Here is a 25,665-nt window from a genome sequence, read left to right as displayed (position 1 = left end):
TTATGGTATCTATTGATACCTCTTCTATGGCCCCCTTAGCTCCTAGCAATGAAGTAACTTTCTCCTTTTGTTTATGTCTCATTCTTCTTTTACAAGTGGATGCCCCTGCAGTATCAACAGGGAATGGATGTTTCCTAGCAATGTCTCTCAACAGCCATTCATCTAACTCCACCTCACTAACACACCAGCACATGTCCTTTTCTGTTCCCACTGTCAATGCATTGGGAAGTTTTGTAATTCCTGGTAAGTACAGTACAGCTGTAGCTGTGTACTCTTACATTGGTTGTTTTATTACATCTTGTACATTTGGTCATTGACCGTGAACAATAGTGGGGAAAACAATATGACAGACATTTCAGTCCAAGACTTAAAGCTGAGACACTCACTAATAGAATGAAAATATTCAAGATAAATTGAAAGTACTTTGCCTCTAATTGAATAGAATGAATCTTTTGTTTAATTGGTGAAGTGCAGGTTAATAAAGAAGAGATCAGAGTTATTTAATATAAACTATTAATTACTGGTCTGAAAAGAATGGGAAATAATACAATTTTCAAAAATAAATTTTTGTTTAGTTCCAATTTCTTTCTCATCCACGTGTTTGTAAAGGGCTGCTAGATAATTATATTTGAAGTGATTCATACTATTAGTGTATTTGCAATAGCAGACCAAAATCTAGTGTGGAATTTTTTTCACAAAAAGTGAATGCTTATCCAAGGGATGGGCTAAGTAATCACGTTGGTTTGACCATGTCGTAGATAACAGAAGGTGTGCAGGCTGCCCTGGCAAGTGCTAATGACAAAGACTCCTAATCTAATACCTCTTGCTGTTAAGTTTGTGCTGGCAGTGAACCCAAAAGCTTTGTGTAATTTGGAAGTCTGGGAGTATCTATGAGAAGCTAGTTGACACAGCAGAAAGTAGTGGAAGAAATTCTGTCATACCCACAGAAACGCAGAGCTGTGGATGATTGAGTTACAAACACTCCATCAACAAAAAATTTGCTAGTTTAAGTTCAGAGGGACAATACTCACTAGCTGCTTGTATAGCTGTGTTACGCAGTTCTGTCCAAAGGAGGGTAAACATTCATTCAGATATGTAGTATTAATACATTCTCTCTCTTCTTGATCTGTGGTCCGTGCATTTACAGACTTTGCCTTAATGTTAATAGAATTTCTCTTCTGACTGTCAAAACACAATGGTCACTAAACACTGGGTAAACCCCTGTATTTCCCATTTATCGTACCTTTTAAGAGTTTATTCTGATGGGTTCTGCGTCCCTCATGAGATCACATGAACTATAAAAAATATAAAGTCATAAAGTTTTCTTTCATAAAGTTTCTGCTGGGAATATTTGCCCAGAAAGTACAAGAAAAGATAATTATCTCTGAGAAAGCTATTTATTTTTTTTTTTTTAGAAACTTTTTGAAACAAGAAGACTCTAAAAACAGGGGAGTAATGATTCTGCTGTTAGTTTCAGGGTCTTCAGTACCTGTGATTCCAGAGTGTGTGCCACTTGGCATGAAAGACAACATAGAGAACGTAGACTTTGTGGATCCTGCTCAGCAGAAAATTAGTTATTTTCTTGGAAATGGCCCATCTAATGCTATAAAATATCCAGGTAAGCGCTATAATCTTTTATCTACATGAATAGGCAGAAAGTACTGGAAAATCAATGTTGTTAACAAAGTACTAAACTCCCTCATTTCAGTCACTAATAGCTGTGATACACTGAAAACTGTCATTTGTTTCTTGCCAGCACTGACTTCCTCCACTGAATTAATGGTATCCCCAAGTTTTCAAGTTAATTTAAGTGGTAAGTATAACATCAATTTGCATATGTACAGTACTTTGGATTGGGGGAGGGAACACACTGCTTGTATTCAAATCTAGTTAACTCCTGCTGGCTTTACTAAAGTTAACCTCCTTCAAGAAAAGAAAAAATAGTGGCATTTCCTCCTTTACACTGATCACTGGCTGCTTAGTCTAGTCCAAAGCATGAGGCAGGTAAGGGCTTGTAGAGCTACAGGGTCAATCTTAAAAAATTCAGTTTGCTACAAAGGAAAATCTGACCTAGTTAAAACTCTTACAAAAGCCCCATGTGTTTGAGCACTATGAGAACAGGAAGCTGTGCCATTACTGTCTTCACCTGAGCATCGCAAGTGCTCTGTGCTGGAAGCCATGCTGTAGCCAGCTTTTATAGGAGCCATAAAACCAAAGTCTTGCTTAACTGAACAATTCAGAATCCTAGTATACGGAAGGGCTTATTAAAAAGATAAATAAATAGATCAGAGTCTTTTTCAGGCTGTAACAGTCCCACCTGGGGTAGCAGACTTTCCTCTGCACATTTCTTCCAACTCTCAGAGGGCAGGGAGATTTTTTTCAGTAGTTCCTCTCTTTCCGATCTCCGTGTAATCTGGCGATTACAGCGGCTCGCAGTTTAGTACAAGTGTTTTGTTGCCCTCTGGTGGCTAACCCAGCCCATAAAAGCACAATTTTGAGGTGAGGATTAATAGGGAAATACTTCAAGGTTTGGGGAAAATACTTGTAAATGTTGTACACTGCTTTTACTTTTGATGACATAAACCAGTCCTATGTGAATGTGAATTTTTTCACACTGACATTTGAAAAAAAAACAGTGGATGTCACCTTGTCATGCTATATGTTCTGCTGTACACTGTTGGAACAGCTGTCATCTTGTTGAGTGTCATGCTGCCTTGGTTCACATCAGTTCAAGCATACTACTGTGAGCTTTTCTTTCCCCTTTCTCATGTAAAATAAATGATAATATTTTCCTGGCAGTACATGGTTTATGTTGCAATGAACTTGAACATTTGAATTAGTTTTCTTAAAATTAGTGAAGCTGAATCAGCAATCATTTGGGTATGTTTCTCAATTATATTGTTGTGTTTCTCCAGGCTTAGAAATGTTTGAAGAAGTGCAAGTGCCTATAATTCTTTCTGAAGAAACTTCAAGGAGACCAAGTGAGTTTATATCCTTTGGACTTGAAACCTCCACAATTCGCTGTTTTTCCTTCTTCACAGAATAGAACCTTGTTTTAGGAACTGCCATTCTCAACAGTTTGTTAAGTTGTTCCAATTGCCTTGAGCTCAATTCCTGCTTTTAAGATCTTAGATTTGTACACCTTTGGACATCTAGCTACGTTTCCTACCTAGGAGATTAGTGTCCTTAGCTGTTTTATCATGTGCATAGATATCTCCAGAGTGATTCAATTCTTAGGTGTAAGGGTGTCTGTCGTTACTGCAGTCTTAACTGAAGTAACTGGAGCTGGCTTAATCTAGGCCTACGTGCTTTAAGGGAACTGATGTATTTTGACCATATTACAATCACGTGCTTAAAGCACCCTGAAGCAATGTTGTCATTTTTGGACTGGTTTATTCAGTTTGCATGTGTGTGTTTTTTCTCTAGGGTCAGTGGAAGCTTTCTCTACATCACTTATGGATTACTTCCGAGACGTATGCAAATCTGTGTCTGTGGAGCGTGAAATGTCTCTTGATCACATGTATATTGATGGCACACTTATCCAAAGCCAAATTGAAACCAAGCCTGGGAAGAACAGTGTAAAATCAGTGGAAAAGGATTTGGTAACTCATAGTCAGCAAGGGAAGGAAAAGGCAGTCCTTGAAAGAAGCCAAATATTTCAAATCTCAGGAGGTAAAGAGTTAGAGACTAAAGTGATTGTGGTGTTGGGAAAAGCAGGAATGGGCAAAAGCATTCTTGTTCAGAAGATCTGCCAGGACTGGTCCAATGGAGAGTTTCCTCAGTTTGAATTTGTCTTTTGGTTTGACTGCAAACAAATAAGCTTGCCTGGGAAGTGGTACAGCTTGAAGGATCTACTTCTTGATTTTTTTGTAAAACCTCAGGAGGGAAGCAAAGAGATCTTTGAATACATACTTCAGAATTCTACTAAAGTCCTTCTGGTTTTTGATGGTTTGGAAGGGTTGCATGGCCACGAGAATTTTCCTCCTTGTTCAGCCAGCCAGCCTAGCAAAGACTTGTGCCGAGTAAAGGAGCTGCTTTCAGGACTCATCCAAAAAAAGATACTCAATGGCTGTACTTTATTACTTACAGCAAGAACAAAAGATAAGGTGTGCCAGTATGTGTCCAAAGTGGATAAGACTATTGAAATAGTAGGATTCTCCCCTCGGCAGAGAGAACTGTACATAACCAAATACTTTGAAGGATTACCCTCATGCGATAATGCACTGAATTTAATCAAAGAGCATGAGTACCTCTTCAGTCATTGTTACAGCCCTGTTATGTGTAGATTTGTCTGTTTTCTCTGTGAGACAATACTTGAAATGGGAGACAAAGGCCTTCCTTCAACTCTTACTACACTCTTCCTGAAATTTGTTCAGCAAAAAATAATGCCTACGCAAACAGATGTTACAGATGTTACACTTGTGCAAAATCAAGAAAATCTTGCTACGCTAGCCTGTATAGCCTGGTATCTTGGAGAAAAGCACCAAAGTGCCATGAAAAGTGATCTTCTTCCTTCTAAGAAAATTAAAGAGTTTGCTCTGAAATATGGATTTTTCCTGCCATTTGCATTCCCCAAATATTCAGGTACAGGAGAAGAGGAATTTGGGACCATGTTCTCCGATTTTGTCATTCAGAATTTCTTGGGTGCTCTTCACCTTATATTAGCAGAAGGCATCAAGGACAAAAGTCTAATAAAGTACCTGTCTTTTCCATCCAAGAAGAAAAAACCTTACAACTGGTTACATTTAGTGCCTCGATTTTTGGCTGGATTGTTGTTCCTCCAGGATGACACCTGCTTCTGCTCCCTTTCAAATAAGAGCGTGAAAAAATCCACCAAGAAGCAGAAAATGCTCCTGAAATATGTTAAAAGGTTGCAAATAAACAACCTTTGTCCAGAGAGGTTACTTGAGCTTTTGCACTGTATTTATGAAACACAAAACAATTATCTCTTGCAGCATGTGGCCTTAAGACTCAAGTCAGACCTGTCCTTTCTGGGCATCGTTCTTACACCACCTGATGTCCATGTACTGTCCTCTACTTTAAAAAGGTCAAGAAAAGAATTTTCCTTGGATTTGCAAAACAGCAGTATTGATACGCATGGGCTGAAAGACTTGGTCGGCCTGAGGAATGTGACATCATTCAGGTTGGTCATTCTTTGTAGACAGCGAGTGTCATTCATAAAGCTGCGTGTAGATGACCCTTTCATGAAACAGTAGTCATATCTGCTGATTTCACATGTTTTATCACTTCATAGGGCCTCCCTCAGTGATACAATCAGGCTATGGAAATACTTAGAACAGACAAAAGACTATGAGCTGCTGAGAGTGTCAACAGAAAAATTTGTTCTTGATCCGTTTAAGGCAAAGACAATGAAAGACATCAGCGACCTTTCTGACCTTATAGAAATGCAGAAGATGATAATCAATTGGTAAGCTTGTTTATGATCAAGATCCCTCTTGAATTCTCTTTAAAGCACTGTTTTGGTTACTAAAATGTTTCTCGTGCTCTTATTCTACTGTGATTTATGTAGTGTGCAAGATGCCTCTGGTTGCAGCAGCTATGAAATTCCTGCCATAAAGAACCTGAGAAAACTAGAATTTGCGTAAGTGAAATGCTTCTCTGTTGACTGATGTCTGATGACTTTCAAGACTGAGTCGTGGGGATTGTCTACTGTGTGTATTTAGTTTACAGTAAAGCGTTAAGTAAAACCCATTTATTTACATCTTAACTACATTTAGTAATTTACGTCCAATTTAAAAAAAGTACAATTTCTGGATCCTGCAGTGATACAGATCAACGTAGTTCTATGAATTTTTTTTTTTATTTTACTGAAATTTAGCTCCGTATAATCAGATGCAGATCTCATGTCAGTATGCAAAATGTCTTGATTGTGATCTAAATACCCATGAAATAATTTTTTGCCATAAATGCTCAACTGTTCTGTCTGAATCTTCTGACATTAATCTTCTGCCCCATCTGAGCTTAAGCTGTGAGAGGAAAAGGTCAGAGAATATCTTGCAAATTAAATATGTAGTACACTTTTCCTGGAATGAGGATGATTGGCTTGGAAACATTGTCTTGAAAAATGAGGTTTATTAACCCTTACTTTTTTCAGACTGTGAAGCAGCTTCCAAATGTCGATGTTTCTCCCTTCTACTGCTTAAAAGTATCCTGCCTTAGAGTGTTAGGGAATTTGGGAAGAACTTACACCAGTGCAGTGGAGAACTCTCACCGGGTCTTCATCTCTTTCTTGCTCTTCACATCTGACCTAGTTGAGAACTATAACATTTGGCCTCACTTCTGATTTTTTGCTTCCTTCTCTACTCTGTTCCTCTCCTACTTTCATTTTATTTTAAAATTCTGGTTAAAGTTCCATGCCTTTTAATTAGGCTGATCTTGTTCTGATACAAAAGGAATTCCAAATGAGATTAGCATCTGAGGGACAAATATGATGAGCAAATGCCTAGAGCTGGAACATTCTAGTTCCATTTATGCTTTAAGCTGCAGTAGAATGTTGATCTCAAATTACTTTGAATTGCCAATAATTGGAAAAAAAATGAGAATGTTTTTTCATCTCTGTTATCAAGATTACAATACTTAAAATGATAATTTTGCAAAAATAGAAAAAGAACAGAAATATATGAATCTAACCAAATGAGAGTAGTCTTGCAGAGTACCAAAAATGGCAAATGCAGGTACCACTTCTAGCAAACCACCTCTATGCAAACAGCTCTGCTCTGCCTGACTTTGACTTTGTTGGTCCTCATCCAGAGGCTTTGGAGCAGAAGTACTCCCTGCACACTGTAGGGAATGGTTGTTTCTGAGGAGGTGAACTATCTGGCATCTGGGGATGTAGAGGAAGAACTTTGCAAATTCATAACTTCTGCTGTTTCTTTTCTGACCATGAAACAACTGCTGCATGTCTATATCTGTTTATTTTCCTCCAGTCTGGGTCCAGCATGTGGCCTTCAGGGATTCCAAAAACTCGTGGAAATTCTTGCAGCATTTCCATCACTTCAGCATTTGGAGTAAGTAAAGCTAAAGATTAACCTTGCTAATGCTACTCCTCAGCAGCCCATGATGAGGACGGAGCTCTTTTACCCAAGAAACACTTTATTTGCAACAGGACTACTTATTTTGACGAACAAACTGAACAACAAAAACATCCATTAAACATAACTGCAAAACGTGAACCAGGGCCCTTCAGCTCTGTTAGGGCACTTGGTAGTGGCTCATTTGATAGCCCTAATGTCACCTCCCTGTGTATTACCCAGTGATTGAAAGCTTGTGAGGTAACTTGCAGTGCCCAGCTGCTTGCCCATGTGTTTCTTATTTCTCCTCACAAGTTCTGTAAAAGACATTAGAAGACATACTCAGCTAGTGTCTGGTTTCATTCTGCCCGTGCATCTTCATGCTGTCTTCGTCGTTTTTGTTACGAGGGGCAACTTCAGAAACAGAATTTTACAAATTCCAGTTACTACTAATTCTCTTTAATGACAAACAAGTTATCTCTGAATTTTAAGATGCATTACTCTAGAAACAATGGTAGCAACAGTAGCCAATATCTGGCATCCTGTCTGTGGGAAGATTACTGGGTTTTGAGAGTGCCTTTAGTCAATGGTTCAGCCCATAAGCCATTTCTCTGTATTGTATCTTTTTATGATATTTTAGGAAAACAACAGGGCTCTGAAATTGAAACAAGCCCAGTGTATCCTAGTGTTGTCTGTCAGATTGGAAGGGGATCCAATACCTGAAATTGTGATTACCTAAAACTCTTTCCACCTGGATACCTGAATGAGGAAAAACTTCTAATGCTCCCTACCTGGCAGAGTTGCTGTTTAGGTAGGGATTTGTGGCTTCTGCTGCATTTTATCAGTTTTGTGTTTCTATGTGCACAGGAAATCTCATTTCAACATAGCTGGAACACAGCTATTTCATAACCATTTTAATAATCCTCAGCATATGGTGGAAGTAAGGCATTAAGTGCTACCATTTGCATATCAAAGGAAATGGGTCAAGCCATTCAACTAGGCTGTAAATTTGAAAAGCAGAAAGCAGCTTATTAGAGAAGCTGTGTGATGGTTCTTGCTGATTGAGGCCACTGCTGAGAAGCAGGTTCTACAGAATGGTCTCTAAGGTGAATAAACCATAAAAATTTATATTAAGAGGAAAGCTAATTCTCTCTTTTTGTCATCATCCAGCCTTGATGCGCTGAGTGAAAATGGCATAGGAGATGAAGGAGCAAAGAGTCTGTCTGAAGTCTTTCCAACACTGACATCACTGGAAACATTAAAGTAAGTTTCAAGGTTAACAATTTGGAATTTTTTAAAAAGAAGTAGATTAAACCAAGGGCCTAAGAGACTGTGTGTTAACAATTATGGGCAAGACTAACCCATGGGCACAATAGAGCAATTAATCTACGGACACATTTAATCTGTATATTCATTAAAGAAATTGTTTAATCCTGTGGCAATTCCTTATTTTCTTCCAAGGTTTAAATTGGTCTTTTTCCCTGCATTTGGTCCAAACAGAATGCGTAAATTGCATTAAAAAATAAAAGATAGTGTGCACATGAATTATTGAAATGTTTCTGACAGAGTTGCCTCAAAAATTAAAGCAATGCAGGAAACAACAACGAGGGCCAAGCCAAGGCATATATATGCTTAGGGCAGCAAATATCAAAGGGCAGGACAAAATAAAGGAAGTGGAGTGAAGAGAAGTTGAGATTCAAGGGGAGTTCACCTTGCTGCTTGTGACTTTAATGAGGGAGTGGGAGAGAAACAAGTTGCCAGCCCCAATTACTACCCCACACAGTCAAGACTCCCCTCTGCTGATGTTACAGAGGACTGAATTTTTCAGTGGGAAAATGCAGTTTGCTGTTGTCTTTCCCTCCTTTTCTCTCTCTGCTCTAGAAAGCATCCAGTTTCACAGCCATTATAGGCTTCCCAGTGCAAATGTGTGGGTTTTCTTTTTTTTTCTTTTTTTGATTTAAAATACAAGTTACTGCTCTCCATTTTTTCAGAAACGTGCTAAATTTAACCAAGAGGATAATTTTCTTTGTAAGAAGCAAAGCTCTCAGGTTAATGGTAACTTGAAGCTTTATCATTTTGCATTGTAGCATCATATTTGTTGTTCAGGACATCTAAAATCAATTTGTTACATATTGTAATCAATTAGAAGAAATGTGCTCAGCTAACAAAGCCATCCCATTTACTGTAGCTTGTCACAGAATAAGATAACAGATGTGGGTGCAGAGAAACTAGCTACAGCTCTTCCCTCCTTGTCTTCATTAACGACACTAAGGTAAGTGGTTGTGTCCTGTTGGGTTGTTTTATACAACATTCCTCACTGTATCTGTCAGAGATTACTGTAAAGAGAATAAATTTGTAATAGACAGGCTTTGATTTCATTCTTGCACAAAGTCTGTAGGGAGAAGGGAAATGTTTGACCCAGTGTAAATATACAGAAGTGTATCTCAGGAATATAACAAGGACTAGGCTGGTTTTTAAAGCCAATTCATAATACCTGGTGATCAATAATGCCTTATACAAATATACACCCAGGATCATGGTCTATTGCAAGCTTATGCAGAGCTTGCTAAGACAGCAATGAGGTAGTGCACGTTTGCAGACAGGGTACTAATGGGCCATCTCACTTCATTAGAATATCTGGCATAGGCCTGAATGAAGTGTCACAGGGGAATGCAGGAAGCTGGTCTGCTATTCTGGAATAGTTTGCTCATGTGGAAATCTTTTGAATGTGGTGCACCAAAGCTTTGATCCTCGTTTTCTTGCAGATTTTTAATTTGCTCTGATGTAGTCATGAATTTCTCATTATTGATTAAAAATCCTAGATCTGTTTTTGCTGTAGCTATGTAAGCTGGAGATATTTATGGCCATGTGCCTTGATATATAGAAAACATGAAACTGTTTTAAAGATTAACTGCAATTAGATAAGGATAACTTGGATGTACCAATCACATCTGGAACAATTTGATCTAATACAGAGTCTGTTTATGTTGTCCATTATTCAATTGTAACTGTTGGTTTTGTTGTCTGCAGCTTGTACAATAATAGCATTTGTGATTTTGGAGCAGAAAACCTTGCAAAAGTTCTTCCTGCAATGGCATCTTTAAGAGTGCTAGAGTGAGTATGGAATCTATTGAAACAGCCCAGGAGAGCTGGTTTGTGTGGCCACTGAAAATTCAGATCTTCAAGCTACAGGCAAAGGAGACAGAATTTGAGGGGAGAAAAAACTTTTTTAGTGTGGTTATGCTATGCTTAGAGGCTGAGATTTGTTGAGACAGAAAATTGTGGGAAGATTAAGAGGTGATCCCTGAACTGCATTTGCATGAAAATCTGAAGTGCAGCAGAAAATTCTTGAGAGGGCTGATGTGATTCTAGGAAGTGCTGAAGAATTGTCTTGTTGCCACCTGTCCTTACAGAACAGCTGTGCTTCACTCCCAGCCTCACGTGGAGGGGAAAAGCACTTATTTGGAGTACAGATAGTCAAGGCTTAATGAACAGTTCACCACAGATGCTGTGGAACCACTTGAGGCCACCACAAGAGAAATAACTTTCTAGTTTTTTAGATACTTGGTAATAAATGATTTTGGTTTGTTTTTCGAATCATGGATCTATTTTCTTCTTTTTTTCCCCTCATCCACAGACACACTCCTATAGTATTTTTGCTTTTGAATGAACTATTTGATGGCACTGCTACATGATCTGATCTGGATTAATAAGGTGTTTGGTTTTCTTTCCCCTCAGTGTTCAGTATAACAAAATAACCGGTGTTGGAGCCCAACAGCTGACTGACAGCCTAAGAAAATGTCCCCATATAAAAAATTTGGTGTAAGTCTCCCGCTATATTGCTTGCTGTATCTTAAGTCTGTAAATTGGGTGAGAACTCATGCTCGTGCTATCTTCAGTGTTTGTCAGATTTATAAGAGGCACTAAAAGAAACTGTCAAAATACAAAAGCAGTCACACAAATGTTAAAAATGTATTGCTTGTTTCAACAGCTTTAATTCCCCATTGCTGCAGGCAAGCAAGCTTGTTCTTCTTTAAGCACAGTTTGGACTCCAGTTTATCTTCTACCCTCCCAGTTTACCTGATATCTGTGCTGAAAGACTTGTATTTGAAGGATAAACAGTGAACAGCCATCATTAGAGGTTAAATAGACTGAAGCTGCCAGTGCAGGTTCAGAGGAAGGGAGTTTGACAGGAAGCTAAACAAGAATTAGGGAGACGGGACTGTAGTGGGTCCTACAATCAGAGTCAGCCATTTTATGGGGGAACGGACTGCTTACTTAAGAATGAAAATGCATTTTCCTTTGTTCCATAGCTTAAATAATGTTATAGAATGATTGAGAGGGAAAAAAAGAAGCCAAAGCAAAACTCTATTACTTCTAACAACAACAAATATATCTAAAAAGACAGAAACAAAACCCAAAAAACTGTGAAATTAATTACATTTTAAAATCTTTTTTTTCTGAACTTGTTCTTACAGGATGTGGAATCCTACAATTCCGTATGGAGTTCTTGAACACCTTCAGCAGCTGGACTCTAGGATCAGTGTGTAGGTTCAGATGACCCTGTAAAGGTAATGTAAATCCTGGCTTCTTGAGACAGCCAGATTAGGTTTTTTGGCAGATTCTTGTAGGTCTCACTGGCAGCAGGCAAAGTAGCAGCATCTATGTGTGCATGGCTACATAAAGAGATGCTGGCACAGATCAGTATCACAACAGATCCCCTTTCCCCATTCATCTTGATCCCCCATTTCCGTAATGGACTAGTACTAGCAGACTGCAAGAGCTGAACTTCATCGAGGGCTCCCAGCCCAGTTCAGTGCCTAGCAGCAGGCCTGCTAACCTGCTATCTTCTGTTGCACAAAACTAAATAGTTCTGAGTTCTTCTCAGGAGTTTGTACTCTTTAGAGAGTGTTTTGTGCTGTTTTTTTTAGTGAAGTCACTTCACTTCTCCTTTGTTTAATACAGATCCACCACAGCTGTTTTTTCTCCCTATGAACCCGTGCCTATACTGTACTCAGAGCAAACCATTAGTTCCTATATTCCTCTTTGTCAGTATGTTTTGTGCAGTTTGCCCACTCCACTGGCTGCCACTTTCACTTCATTGATTCTGCCTGCACAGCCTCAAGGATCCTTGAAATAATTACATCCTTAGCAAAGAACAGCTTGCTGATGATCACCAGGATTTGACTGCCTTGACACCACTGTTCTGATGGAGCTGCAGCAGGCAGTTATGAGAAGTTATGATTTCATTTAGGATTTCTACTCCTAGTTTTCTGCTACGTACTTCTTGTTGCTCGTGAGGAAAAAAAAAAAAATAATAATGCATGATGAATCAGTGAAATGATTTCTGTGAGGACCAAGAAGTCAGAGTCAAGTCAGACAGCGGAGACTCTCCAGCTTTCTTTCAAATGGCCAACATCGCATTGCAGAGATTGCCAGGCTGCTTGAGCTCTTGTTCTGAATAGTCCTGCAGTTGCCTTTGGCTCCCAAAGCCATGCAGGAGCACCAAAGTTTTGTATGACTTGTGCTCTCAGTGCACTAATCACCACATGCAGATTTAGCTACTTCTAAGCTTTCATCAGGCTACAGGTTTTGGAAGACTCAGGTGTCATGCCAGCTTCACAGACTAGCTTTATACAGCAGAACAGAAAAGCTGTAGTGACAATTAATAGCTGACAGCACAACAAAATACCAACTCCTCGTCATGTTGAAAAATCATACCTACTTGGGAGAGAAGACATTAAGGATCGCAGCGCTGCTGGGAAGCCTCATAAAGGCAAAGTTTTCTCTAACTGCTTGCATCTTCCTCCACAACCATTCTCTCGTGTCTGCAGTGCATTTCCGTGGCACAGGTTACCAGGTCAGTGTAGTTTCTAAGCATCTTCATTAGCACTGAGGATTGGTAGCAGCAGGAAGTCTGGATCCTGTCTCCCAGGTGGAAACATCCAGCACCTACTGACCACTGTCATGTTTCTTCAGAGCACGTATCTGTAGTCTTGGTGATGTTAATGGTGATCAAGCTGATGTGCTTGCATCTAATATCCTGTTTCCATTGTTTCACAGGTAACATAAAGAAGAGGGGAAGGTCTCTTCTGTGTTTTCCTGTCTTACCGCTTTATGAAGCAGGAATTAAATGCCAATTTTTATGATAGTGGCAACATGAAAAAAGTCACAATGAACCTTCTGGGTGATGCTTGAAGTAGGTGAACGATGGAGTTCAAATTTTTAAGAGGTCATTTAAAATGCTTTTTAAAAACTCAGTTGTGTTTCCACTGAATTGATGAACAGTCAAGTAACACATTTCACAGAAGAACATCTGGACAATTTTCACCATTAAAAGTGAACAGGAGTCACCAGCTTACTGGCAGTCTAAAATTCTATCATCGATTCATCAAGTATGCGCTGCAAGCTGCTGCATCTGCAACATCTGAAGTAGTGAGAGATGAAAACGAATTGTTTCATGGTGCCATTGATAAATGCAATTAAGTTTGTATTCATTTTGGACTACCGAAGTTGAAGATTTCACCTGTAAATCTGGATTAAATGGAAGTGTTCAGGTCAGAAGCATAAGAATGACCAGTCTGGAAAACAGTCTGAAATTGTAACGCTATCTGTGGGAATCTAGAAGTGGCTCTCTTCTTCATGCTCATTACCAATGCTGTCTTAAGAAAGGTATTTTTTTTATCAAACATTGTCTTGTTACAGATTCCTTCAAAAAGATTGGAGGGAGAAAAGAGATGAATTAAAACTGAAAAATTATCAGGGATTTTTCTGATGATGCGACAGAAATCCAATTATATACAAATAGCTCCAGCCCAGTGCACAAAAATCCTCCGAGTGACATTGCTTAAAGGTTTTTACTCTGTCACAAATGGAAACCTTACAAGTGTGAGGTTTTTTCTATTTTTGAATGAACGAATTTCACTTGGTGTGACCTATTGCAAAAAGAGATTCTGGGTTGTAAAGTGTCAGCTAAAGTATTTGTGTGTGAAATTCTCAGGAACTGAAAACAAAAGTTGGACTTCCGAAACAATTTTTTTTTCTCATTCATCTACCTGAATTGAGATTTAGTCTCACACTTGCAGGTGACAACTAAATGCACAAGCATCTATTTTATACATGAAAATGAAATCACTACTTTGTGTTCTTGATGTGGTCTGCTTCTAAAGAGTTATGAAGAATTAGACAATGATAGAAAATCACTTATTTCGAAGAAATAACATGGATCTGTTCTGCTGGCCTCATTGTTATTTGAGCCAAATCCCGGTCCTGCTGAAAGCAATAGCAAAACAGTAGTCTCCTTTTTCTTTTCTTGCACTTCAGCCCTCTGAACACAGGAAAAAAAAATTATAATTCTACAGAGGCAATTGTCAAGACTAGCACTCTGGTTGCATGTCCTTGCAAACTGGAGACAAGAAAACAATGTTGGATGGTAGAAGCTAGCATTCAGTGTGCTACAGATTGGAAAGGGAGGGCTGTGTACCTCATTTTGCTAGCTTGGGGTTAGCTCAACAACCTCCTTTAAGTCTCTTTTGCTAGGAAGCACTGACAATACCAACCAAGGATCTCTGCAAATGAGCATCTCTCAACTTACCTTCCAAATATTCTGTTATTTGGTTTAAAAACATCCCCAATTTAAACAGCTCAAAACCTCACTCGTTGTTCTTTGCGGCAAATGCTGTGTTTCCACTAACATTTCTGCACCTGCAGAATCTTGACAATTGAAAGAAGGAAGGAGGGTCTTCTAATTTGTTATTTCTGTTTAAAAAAAAGTCAGGATTCGTACCTCACGTGAAGGTAATAGTACAGGAGAGCAAGGCAAAAAACACTATGGAGAATGCAATTCTAACTATAAAATTGTCTTTTCCTTTATTATCTGCTTCAGTCTTCAAATTCTAACTAGAGATGTGAAAAATCTCATTTATGTTCCTCTCTTTAAGCTGCTTGAATGGGAAGTAGCTTGAGCTAAATTCAGTGTGACATTCCCATCAGCCTACAACATTCCAGCCACGCAGAGCTATGGTGAGCCCTCCTCTCGGCTTCCTTGAACTTTGCTTTGGATGACAAATGCCCCTTTAGGGATCTATTCTGCAGCCAAGCTTCACTGTGACTGAATCTAAGAATATGCTAACTATTATGGAGGCAGCTGAACATTGCAGCACTTTGCACTGCTAAAACAGTGTTGGGTATTCTACTGTTCTCTTAGTGGGAGATGTATGCTTATAATGTAGATTGTAAATTGTGATGCAGTGTTTTGGTTATTTTTATACATCTTTTTGAAAGTATTAATAAAAGTGAATATTCCTTTTTACAGTAGCTTGTAGCAGTCATTGAAAATCATTTCCATTTTTCTCTCTGGAACACTGGGAAACCACTGCTGGTTTCTGAACATGACTGAGGGCTCCCTTATTCCATGGTAAGGGCAAGCAGCGTGCAAGGGAGACAGCATGGTCCTGCTAGCACTTACCAGTTCAGTGGTCTGGAAATGGAGAAATGATGCTTTCTGAACAGGCCATGGGATCATGCGACGCCAACTGGTAGACTGTGCACCCAGAGGTAGAAGGTGTGAAGTGCTGACTGAACTGCCTGCTAATAACAGAAAAAAAATCTTAGAATCATAGAATGGCTTGGGTTGGAAGGGACCCCAAGGATCATCAAGTTCCAAGCCATTTTGGGCTTTCTGCAGTTACAAGTTTTTAAATTAATCAAGGTTCAAAGTCTGGACGCTCTTGTGTAACAAAGCTCATGGAAAAGGCTTTCATCAGTTGAGCACCTTGTGTGCAGAGGACTGAATTCACTGGCTACCCTCAAAAAGCTACTCTGATCAAATCCATCTTCTAAAATATCCTTTTAGGATGAGAAGAATGCTTATCTTGTCTCTTTAAGCCCAAATCCTTTTTGTTAGTTCCAAAACCTTGCTAAATGCCAAGGCTTGTTTTATGATGGCAGTCAGATCTTTTAATCCCAGCACTTTCCCTATTGTTAAAATACCTAAGTTGAGGTGTTCTGAGAAATCGGAAAATTTGATCTTCAATTCAGAATCTCCAAAGTGAATTACTTGGTAGAAATTGTATTCCTTAATCTGTGCATCATGTGGCATAAACCTACTGCCGAGAATGATTACCAAGCAGCAGATGCTGTATTAAGTGCCTATAATGACGAACTAAACCATGTCCTTAAAATGGCGTATGTGTGACCCTGAATACTTGGTGTAAGCTATTTCTGAACAGTATAAGAGTTCTAACTATACAGCCAGCAGGCATGCTGCCTTCAGTAGCAAAATCCAGTATTTCTTGTGTTAGTCCCAAATGGGCACACAAACTTAACAAGCCTTTAAGCTTGTCTGTTCTTTACACAGGTGTCCACATGAAAATTCAGAAATGTTCTTGATGCATCAACTTGGCTTGGCAACCGCACTGTAATGAAAACTAGACTTTGAAAGATAAGTAGTAAGACAAAACCAGCACAATACCTTTTTTTTTTTCTCCCCTATATATTTTGTGGTTCCTGAATTTCAGTCCTGGTCTAATTTCTCAAGAAGTTTTCCATGTAGAAGGACTTTCTTCATGCTGGCCATCTCAACAATCAGGGACTACTTTCAGCATGAAAAGCATATTCACATTATTTTCTGTTCAAATGGAAAAAGAACCACTCCAACAAATGACTGCTTACTCTTTCATGGAAAAGGACAGTCTTTATTGTATTGCTTTCAGATCTGTACATAGGAACATGAACTTAATCTGCAAATTATCTTGCGTGAGATAATGAATCCACTTAACAAAATTCAGTCTCTGATCTGTTTCAAAGCTGACAATTTAAATCAAGTCTCTTACTAGTGCAGTTCTTGTCATCATACTGCCCTGAACAGAACCTTGTGGCACTCCTGGATATGTTCCCCTGAGAGAGCACAGATGTGGAACTACTGGCTGGTAGAGTTTTCAGTGTGAGAATGCAAAACTTGCTTAAGCAGCATGTACAGTGTGTCCATTCAGGTGAAATGGTATTTATTGAAAAGTTTATCAAATCTGAGTAATATCTTGATTTTCTGTTATAAGAGAACATAGCTTATATTATTTATTCACGCAGTCCATCCCCAAATTACCTATGGAAGCCCAGTACTGTACACAAATCACAGCAGGTAGTGCACACTTGAGAGGCAATGATCATGGGGAAAAAGTCACAGCTGACAAGGTCTGATAACAACTCTTCTCGCTGTCCCCTTGTCCTTCTTTTCACCTCTACATTTCAGAGTATAGTTTCTTTCCGTAACTTGATCCATTAACCTGGTCATAATCCATTTCAGGTGTTTAATGAATCTGTTTAAAAAAGAACACATAACAAATACAGGGTAACCCTCCAGACCCACGCTGAACAGAGAAGTCACTGTGTATGTTAGATACAGCACCATGCCATCCATTTATTTTAGAATAAATCAATCATTCAATGCTTTGAGGAATTCAGATGCCGCACTGACAGCAAAGAACTCCAGAAAGACCTCATAACATTGAGTGGGCAAAAAAGGGCAGGTGACCTTAGATGATGTAGTACAATGCAATTACAGATAAATAGTCTACACCTGCCTATGTGGCACTGAGGTTGGAGCTGACAACTACAACGAGGCAGCCCCACCACCAACTCCCTGAGCTCAGTATCTCAGCCGTGGCACCCAAAAAAGCCAAGAAAACTTTGGACATCATCACAAAGGGCACTGAGAAGAAGATGGTGAGTACCATAAAAGCTGCTGTGTGCCTACATCATGAGCACTATGTGCACTTCTGGTTTTCGCATTTCAAGACCATAGCGCAACAAAAAATGTGGAGAAGAATGACTGAATTGTAAAGATCCGGGGGAAGGAGCAGCTCATTTCAGGTTTGAGAGGCTGGGAGAAGGAATTGGAAAGCAGTTGCTAGAGGGCTGGGCAGCGACGCACCCTCTAACGTCCCCAGTTCTTCCACTGGGGATGCTGGGAAGCACAAAGGGAGCAGACTGCAGATTTTGGCCAAGCTTATGTGCGCTCCCAAATGGCATCGCCTGCCACTGCTGGAGCCAGAATGCGCGCAGGGTGGTCCTGGTATGACTCGTCACAGTATTCCCCATGCTCCTCTGCGCCACTCAGTAGATGCTAAGCCAGGAGCGAGAAGCACTTCTGTGGTCAGTGAGGTCTTTTTCTCAAATGCTTAACAGTGCAGTACCCTGCTAACAGCAGTCATATGCTCAGTATCCTGACTCTTAAACTAAGGGGAAGAGGGGGCAGTTCTACCAGGTTACTAATGTGGCGGTTTTCTGCACACAGTGGTAGTTCTGAGAGCTGGCTGTTCTGCGTTGGGGATCCACTCCTCAGCTGACTTAAAAAAAGCACAGCAAAATGCACCAGGCTTCCAAAGCAAAGCATAAAGCTGTCCAGCTAATGTTTCAAACACAGCTGCAGGGCTGCCAGACCAGGACAGTAAGCTGTGGCGGCAGATATTAAATGCTGTGTGAATGAGACAATTGACCAGGATATTCAATCTTGTGTTTCTATTCAGCCAATTAATTCTGTCCTTCAAATTTTACGTGAACCTACTCCTTAACTAAAAAAAAACAAAACAAAAAAAAAAAACCTGGAAAATCCAAAGATAAAAATGTTTTTCAGATCTCAGAACCAGTCATCCAACAGCCTGAAAATACCTGCCAGCATTTAATAGCACAGCTGGTAGAGCGCAGCTTCAGCATTAGAAGAAACGCAGTCATGGTATTTTTGTTAATTCCATTAGTGAAGTCATTGCTCCTGAGTGGGGCTGGACCAAAGGAAACGCAGTGACTCTGCTCTGCCTCCTGGCATTGTCTGCTTTCTGTTTCCCGGCTTTCCAAAAGTGTTTCAGGTATTGTGGCCTATTTGGGCCATGTTATCTGAGAGAGCCTCAGCTCCCTGTTCCTGGCCCTTCAAAGAGAAGCCTTAGGTCAGTCACATAGCTAGAGCTTTACACCGCAATGCATCATTTGGTGCGTGCCATTATTGTCCATTATACCCTTATTTGTCATATATGGGTCCCATTAGCCTTTGCTAACCTTTTTTGTTATGTTTGGATGGACCATACAATTCTCACAGAAGAATGAGGCTCTCCCCCTGCTGAACAGAGCATGAGGAACCACAACCCCTCCTCTGTGTGCTGTGACAAAGGGGAAAATTGCTGTTTAGCAGTGGGGAAATAGCACCCTTTGGAGGCTGAAGGGAAGTTCAGCAGTGCATCCCCATAGCAGTTCACAAAACTGATGCTTCTCGGCACCCATCTCCACAGCAAGAAGGAGTTGGTTATTCATGGCAAGAAAACCCTGAGCCATGGCACCTCTGCTATGGCTGAACTGCTCCCTCCCATTCCCACTGATCCCATTCCACCCCCAAACCCTCCCACCAGGCCTTGAAAGGGACGATTTTTAAAGCCCTTAATACCCAGCAGGTGGTGGAATTTCTACAGATATTTATGGAATTCCTGACAGAATGTTCAACCTCTTAAAAACAAAACAAAAAAACAAACAAAAAAAACTCCTAGAGGAAATGTGTACTACTCTACACAAAGAGAATGTGGTTTGTAAATTAAATGACTAAATGTGTATCAGATTTTCCTCAATAGTTTCAGATGCCTGAAAGAGATAATGATCTTCCTGCATTCAGGTCTCAGCTCCACAACTTTTCCAAAAGTTTCCAGTTTGATTCTGTGATTGAGTTCAATGCAGTTGCTAGCTCTTTATGAAGGATGAACTCTGATCTCCTTCCTGGCTTGAAAACTAGACGTGATATATATTAGTAACACTTTTTGTACTCAGAGAGCATCCCTCAAACTTTTCACCTGTTTTTTTCCCAACTTTGTGGCTAGACAAAACACTCAGGCTTGTATAACTGGGAAGAGAAAGACCATTTGAAAATTTCCCCGCAGAAATGGAAAGCCTTCACCATTTCTGCACACTATTCAATTCCTTGGGACGCTCGTATGCTGTATAAATTAGCATCATTACAAGGGAAGAAAGACAAAGTATTGGACAAGTCAAATCTACATCCTAAATTTCTCTAAACAAATTATTCTTCTATTTTAGGATTGCTAGTTGTCATCTGAAATAAAGTGTCATTCTACCCATTCTCAAGAGAAAACAAACACGAAGAATCAAACTGAATTCATTCCTTAACTCCTCTGACAGCTTGAAACTGGTGTGTGGATATTGTTGCCTGCTATTAGAGCAGGTTGATTAGAGTCAACCTCATTTTGGAGGGAAGAACCACAGAAATGGGATTTAAAAAAAAAAAAAAATCTTTAAAATTGCCCATGAGTGGGGCATTTCACAAATAAAGTACTCTGACCTTTAGTATTTCTACCCTAAATTAAGTGTCTCTTAATTTAATCCATGTTTTTAACAGCAGCTCTTGGAAAATTCTAAAAATAAGACAATCTACCTGCTCTCTTGCATCATAGAAATGAAAGCATTTGGCAGAAAAGAAAATCCCTTAGAACTGTGGCAGGCTGTGGTTAGTGGCATTGAATGGACAGTTCATTATTCAGCTATGATTTTTTCTTCTTTCCATCTAGGACAGAACTCCTGCGAAGAACCGCTGGAGTATGACAGCCTCCTTACAGCAGAGCTGCCAGGTGAGTTCGAGCACTCAACTTCAATAATTTTAGTTACACCTAAGAGTTCACAGCTCTAAAAATTCCAGCTGTTGCTCTTAATGCTGTCATTACTATAACCGATAACAAAATAGACAAATTATGCATATCATGGAGTCAGTGATTCACCTTTCTTTTTCCTTGGCATGGAGATTTCTAAAAGTAAGGGAAGAGCATAGTGAAAAATGAGAAGGCAGGAAAAAAGTAACATATCACTCTGCTCATTATTCGTACGATTCCAAGTCAGGGAGAGTTCTAATGCATTTATGTGCATCTTGGCATGGCTGGTGGTAACGTTCTTCTGATCCGCTCCTTTATGTGGCATCTCAGTTTCTGAGATAGAAGAGAGGCACAGCTGAGTTAAGCTCACAGAAGCCGGCAGTCCAGACCCAGGCAGGAGCCCAGCACGCTTATTTCCCTCCCCACTGGACCACATTGCCTCCTGCAGACGCCGAGCCCTCAGCTCTAATTGGCACTACTTTGATAAGCTGATGAGTACAGCTATTTCTTTGACTGATTCAGGATTTACATGCTAGCAAAGAGCAGAAGTGCTGAGTCACAAGCTCTTGGGTGCTGGATTCTGCTCACCGAAGATATACACCATAATTCATTTTGGAAAAAATAACATAGGTAACACTTGTCCAGTAAGATTACATAAATCCAATATTTCCAATTTGGTTTTCATTATCAATTGCTCATTATCCCCGCTATTAGAGTACTTTGTGATGAGTCACATCTGATTTTAAGGCAGCACAAAGACAACAATCACATCACCTTATTCCAGGGGACTTCAAATATAATGAAGAATCTGGCACACCCAAGGGAAACGGTAGGTGCCATGAGTCAGCTCAGTCCTGCTCAGCTCACACAGATGGATTTCTCCATTTGAATAGGACAGGAGGCTTCTTCGAGCTCTTAGTTGTCTATCTTCAACCTCTGCCAGCAATTATGGTTAGAAACCTGAACATAATTCTGCTCCTATTGAGTTTATTCAGCTGAGGTTTTCAGTGCAAGAGAGAACATAGCTCTTCTGATCCACGTGCTCTTTAACACTGAAATAAGCCCTTCCACATTGTGCAGAACAGCCTCTTGGGATTTCCTCCCTTTGTATCCCCGTTCACACATGCCACTCACCTCCTGCGCGGCAGGCACCACTTTTTAAATGCAAGGAGCACACCTGCAAGGCTTTAGCTGAGGCTAATCACTGCTTTTCAGTTGTTCTCAGTAATCGCTGGTGAGTCACATGAAGAGCACTGCTCTTATCCTCTATGTGAAGAGCGATGCTCCTATCATTTCATCTCTGCTGCTGAAGCTGAGACTGCTCTTCCTGTATTGTCAGCTGAATCCTCAGCTTGCCGGCTCCAAGTGAGCAAGCCTGTGCCCATGGCTTCACGCAGGGAGCCGGTGTCGGCAAATGCCGCAGCACTGTCAAGAAGCCTGTAAGCAGGATCTGAGCACAAATCCCTTCTCACGGTGACGTGCTGAGCCTTGGCCTGGTAGCTGAATAACCAGGCAATTTGGAGCCCGGTTACTGGACGTATAATTAAATATAGAAATAGACGAAGCACAGCAATGCTGGATGCTTTGCTCTCTAGCAATTGAAGATTTGTGATTTGGTTCTCAGTGGAAACAACAATGTAAGACAGCTGCCAAACGACAGGGAAGGCCGCAGCCGAGCGTGTGCTGAGCAGGCCAACGCTTACCTGTGAGCACGGTGCCACCAGTGCCATTTCTACATATGGAGGTGGCGTTGTCTTACAGTGAGAGTACCAAGTACTTTGCAGAGCTTCTTAACCTACTAATATAAAGGAAAATGTTAAGAAGCCCAGTTACTGGCATTGAACAGAACTGTGCTCATGTCCTATGCTCTATTAAATGATGTGCTCGTGCAGTAGGAAGAATCCCCCGTGTAAGCTGTTGTTCTCCTTGGCTCTCCCTGAAAACCAGATGAACTCATCGTAACAAATCCTAGTCAGCAGAAAAGTCCTCCACCATCACCTAGCACAAGGATTAAAAAATATACACATTTATGTTCTTAATCCTTGTACTAGGTGATGTTGGAGTAATAAGATCTGGAGTTTAGGGAAAGGTGTTTCTGAGGAGCAAAGGGTTAGGACTTTCTGCACCAAAGACTTTGCTTAAATTTCCGTTAATTATTATGAATTTCTTTCCTGGAGGACAGGAGGTATCGTCTGAATGATACTTACAAAGGCTTTTGATTCATGCTCCCCGTATTCTAACCCCGTGTGTTGTTTGCCCAAATGATAAGGGCCGAGGACAGCCACAGGAAGCAGCCAGCAGCGCGGTGTGGGCAGCTCAGCTGTGCTACAGATCTGTGCCGGTGGAAGGGATTCCAACCCAGTCGCTTGGGATGCACCAAACAGGCATGTGAACGTACACCAGATGTATGTATGCTTTTATCTGTTGTAACTGCAGCGGGATTTCTCCAGTAGCAATAGAGATTTGGCTCCATTGTCTCCAATGCCACACACTTCTGTGCTCCCACGTGCCTTTGTCCAAGCCTTGCACAGCTGTGATGGTGCCATCCACATTCATCCAACACCACCAATTTCCATTTCATACTTTCTAGACTACTGACCAAAACCTGTCACTATTGCTTTATATGGAACCTTAATGGAAATATTTAGGGAGAGAGTTTCAACCTAAATCAAGGACCGCATTGTAGAGATGTGGTTTTGTTTTCATGGGTTTTTTTTCAGGTGGAAGGTACTAAAATAGCACGATGTCAGGCAGCGTTTGTACAATGTGTTCACCAAGGTCATGTCTGCGACCTTACAACAGAAACCCCTACGTGCACATTTTCAAATAGAACTTGAAAGGTATCCTAACCTGATTTTCAAACTCACAGGCGATATTTTGCTAAAACATTCTGCTGGCAGATCTGGGAACACAATTTAAACTGTGAACATTTTCGTTAACATACATTTGGCACAGAGCATCCTCGCTGGAAATAGTGGTTCTCTTCCCCACTGCAGTTCAGCGTTACAAAATGCTGAATCCTGACATTTCCAGCGTGGTAGCGTCACTGACAGCTACAGCGGTAACGAAACGTTTGATCGGACTCGTGCTCCGGTCGATGTGACAACAGCGGGAGACGTCGGCTACGGCTGCCCCGGGCTACGGCTCACAGCACCGTGGAGCCCCGGCGAGCGCAGCCGCCGACCGCCCGCAGCCCTGACGGCCGCAGCCGCCCGGAGCGGGGCTCGGCCCTCCCCGCTGTTCCCTCCCTCGCGCTGCCCGCGCGCCGCCGGTCCCTCCCCGCCGTTCCGAAGGCTGCGGGCCCCCGGGAGCCGGCGGGGCTGACTTACTTCTGCGGCCCGTCCGCGGCACGGCCCGGCCCGGCCCGGCGGCAGCGCGTTCCGGGGGCGCCCCGAGGGGAGAGGCGGCGCGGGCATCCCGGGGCCGCGCCGGGACGGCGTCACTCCAAGTAGGCGTCAAAGACGTCCAGCTCGCTGTCGGTCTCGTAGAGAGTGGAGCCGGGGTCGGAGAGCACCCCCAGGTCCACCAGCGCCTGGTCCATGTCCTCGGGCAGGAAGACGATGCCCACGTTGAGGACGATGTACTCCATCAGGAAGGCGTAGTACAGGATCAGCACGTTGACGAAGAACAAGCCCACGTAGAACATATAGGGCAGCACCAGCAGCGCATGGAAGGCCCAGGACTCCAGCGAATCCAGCCGTGCCGACACCGCGGCGGGCATGCAGCCGGGACGGCGAGCTCCGGCCCCCGGGGCGCAGAGAGGGGACAGAGCCGGAGCCGGAGCGGACCTGCGGGGAGAGGCGGCACCGCCGAGCTGCGGGCGGACCGCGCGGCTCCGGCTGCCGCAGCCCCGCCGCCTCCCGGCCTCCTCCCGCCCGCAAACTCGGCGGAACGACCCCGCGGGCGCGCTCCCGCATCGGGGCCGAGCACCTGCCCGCCGCCACCGAGCCCGGCGCGCTCCGCCCCGCCGCACGCCGCACTGTTTACCTCCGCGTTCCCCCCGCACCGCCCGGCCCCGCGCTGCTGCTGGCGGCCGCGCCTGGGGGCGGTCAAGGCGATTCGGATCGGGGCGGGGGGGCGCGGCCGCCCCGTGCGTCCGTCAGCGCCTCCGCAGCGGTGCGCGGGGCTCGGTCCTGCGGGGGGGTGGGGGAGCTGTCCCGTGGGGCTGTCTCGAGGCACTGCGGGGCCCTCTGCGGCATTTCCTCACCGCGCGTAGAAGCCAAGGCGCGACTGCAAACTTTTTTTTCTTTTTCTTTTTTTTTTTTTTTTTGACACAGATTTGATCTCGACCCCGTCCCTTTATCCGCCCGAAGCGCACAGCCGCAGCTCCGCGATCCGCTCAGGGTCGGCCCGCTGCCCGCCGCCCGCGCCGGAGCCGCCCGCCCGAGGCGATGAGCGGGGCCAGAGCTCACGCGCTGCCCCGTTGCGGCACGCGCTGAGTGCTGTGCGGGCTGAGGCTGACTTTGCTCGTTTACATTTTTCCCGCCTACGGACCCCCGAGGGCTGGCTGCAGCCCGCAGCGCCCCTTCGTTGTGCCCGGAAAAAATCCCCCGCCGCGCCGCGCAGCGGCCCCGCGCCTCGGCACGCCGGCAGGAAGGAGGGCGCTGCCGGCACGGCCCCGCCGGGCGGAGCGGCGCGCTGCCCGCTGGGAGCTGCAGTCCGCTCCGAGGAGCGCTTCCCGGCGTGCTCCGGCCGCGCGTGCGCACGGGCGTTGTCGCGCGCCGGTGGCCGTCAGCGCCGGGCTGCTCGGTACGCGGCCTCCGCCGCCCGTCCCCGCGGGGCCATGAGGCGATAGAGCCCGCCGTTCGCCGCCAGCATGTTCGGCCGCTCCCGGAGCTGGGTGGGCGGCGGGCACGGGAAGGCCGCCCGCAGCATTCACTCCTTGGACCACCTCAAGTGAGCGGGGGCCGCCGGAGCTCGGGGCGGCCGTGGGGGAAACCGGGCCGGGGGCGGCGGGCGGGAGTGGCGCTGCGGCTGTGGGGGCGGCGCGGGGCGGA

At 42.9% G+C, this 25,665-nt stretch overlaps 3 protein-coding genes and 1 long non-coding RNA gene across 21 annotated transcripts in view; 3 read left to right on the top strand and 1 right to left on the bottom strand.

Moving 5' to 3' along the window:
• CIITA (class II major histocompatibility complex transactivator) overlaps positions 1-15,347 on the top strand; it is a 40,076-nt gene extending 24,729 nt beyond the window's left edge. For 9 of the 12 annotated variants that reach the window (XM_021412245.1, XM_021412246.1, XM_021412243.1 and 6 more), the window contains 14 exons: positions 97-243; positions 1,472-1,618; positions 1,757-1,813; positions 2,916-2,981; positions 3,427-5,143; positions 5,255-5,428; positions 5,531-5,602; positions 6,948-7,028; positions 8,202-8,294; positions 9,220-9,303; positions 10,062-10,145; positions 10,770-10,853; positions 11,510-11,602; positions 13,095-15,347. In XM_021412245.1, the coding sequence (XP_021267920.1) occupies positions 97-243; positions 1,472-1,618; positions 1,757-1,813; positions 2,916-2,981; positions 3,427-5,143; positions 5,255-5,428; positions 5,531-5,602; positions 6,948-7,028; positions 8,202-8,294; positions 9,220-9,303; positions 10,062-10,145; positions 10,770-10,853; positions 11,510-11,582 (2,879 nt within the window). In that variant the 3' untranslated portion in view covers positions 11,583-11,602; positions 13,095-15,347. Of the gene's footprint in view, positions 1-96; positions 244-1,471; positions 1,619-1,756; positions 1,814-2,915; positions 2,982-3,426; positions 5,144-5,254; positions 5,429-5,530; positions 5,603-6,947; positions 7,029-7,671; positions 7,843-8,201; positions 8,295-9,219; positions 9,304-10,061; positions 10,146-10,769; positions 10,854-11,509; positions 11,603-11,996 lie in introns of those variants that run through there. The other 3 variants (XR_002443293.1, XM_021412242.1, XR_002443294.1) reach the window with 3 other exon arrangements.
• DEXI (Dexi homolog) lies at positions 16,700-25,283 on the bottom strand. Of its 2 annotated transcripts, XM_021411177.1 has the most exons (3): positions 24,656-25,283; positions 23,998-24,456; positions 16,700-17,347 (listed from the first exon to the last, which is right to left on the bottom strand). In XM_021411177.1, exon 2 carries the CDS (start codon positions 24,387-24,389, stop codon positions 24,108-24,110), a length of 282 nt encoding a protein of 93 aa, XP_021266852.1. In that variant the 5' UTR covers positions 24,390-24,456; positions 24,656-25,283; the 3' UTR covers positions 16,700-17,347; positions 23,998-24,107. The 2 variants fall into 2 exon arrangements, with proteins under 2 accessions (XP_021266852.1, XP_021266853.1); XM_021411178.1 differs by lacking the exon at positions 24,656-25,283 and having other exon boundaries at positions 23,998-24,622.
• Positions 19,590-23,065, top strand: LOC110405668. Its single transcript, XR_002443041.1, has 2 exons — positions 19,590-20,650; positions 22,938-23,065. It is a non-coding gene; the product is annotated as an uncharacterized LOC110405668 (long non-coding RNA).
• CLEC16A (C-type lectin domain containing 16A) overlaps positions 25,348-25,665 on the top strand; it is a 68,126-nt gene continuing 67,808 nt past the window's right edge. For 5 of the 6 annotated variants that reach the window (XM_021411170.1, XM_021411176.1, XM_021411173.1 and 2 more), the window contains exon 1: positions 25,348-25,564. In XM_021411170.1, coding sequence (XP_021266845.1) covers positions 25,485-25,564 — 80 coding nt within the window. In that variant the 5' untranslated portion in view covers positions 25,348-25,484. The remainder of the gene's footprint in view (positions 25,565-25,665) is intronic. The other variant, XM_021411172.1, reaches the window with a different exon arrangement.

This window comes from Numida meleagris, chromosome 13, assembly GCF_002078875.1.
Source record: "Numida meleagris isolate 19003 breed g44 Domestic line chromosome 13, NumMel1.0, whole genome shotgun sequence".
Lineage (NCBI taxonomy): Eukaryota > Metazoa > Chordata > Aves > Galliformes > Numididae > Numida > Numida meleagris.
This window is presented reverse-complemented; position numbering and strand designations above follow the sequence as displayed.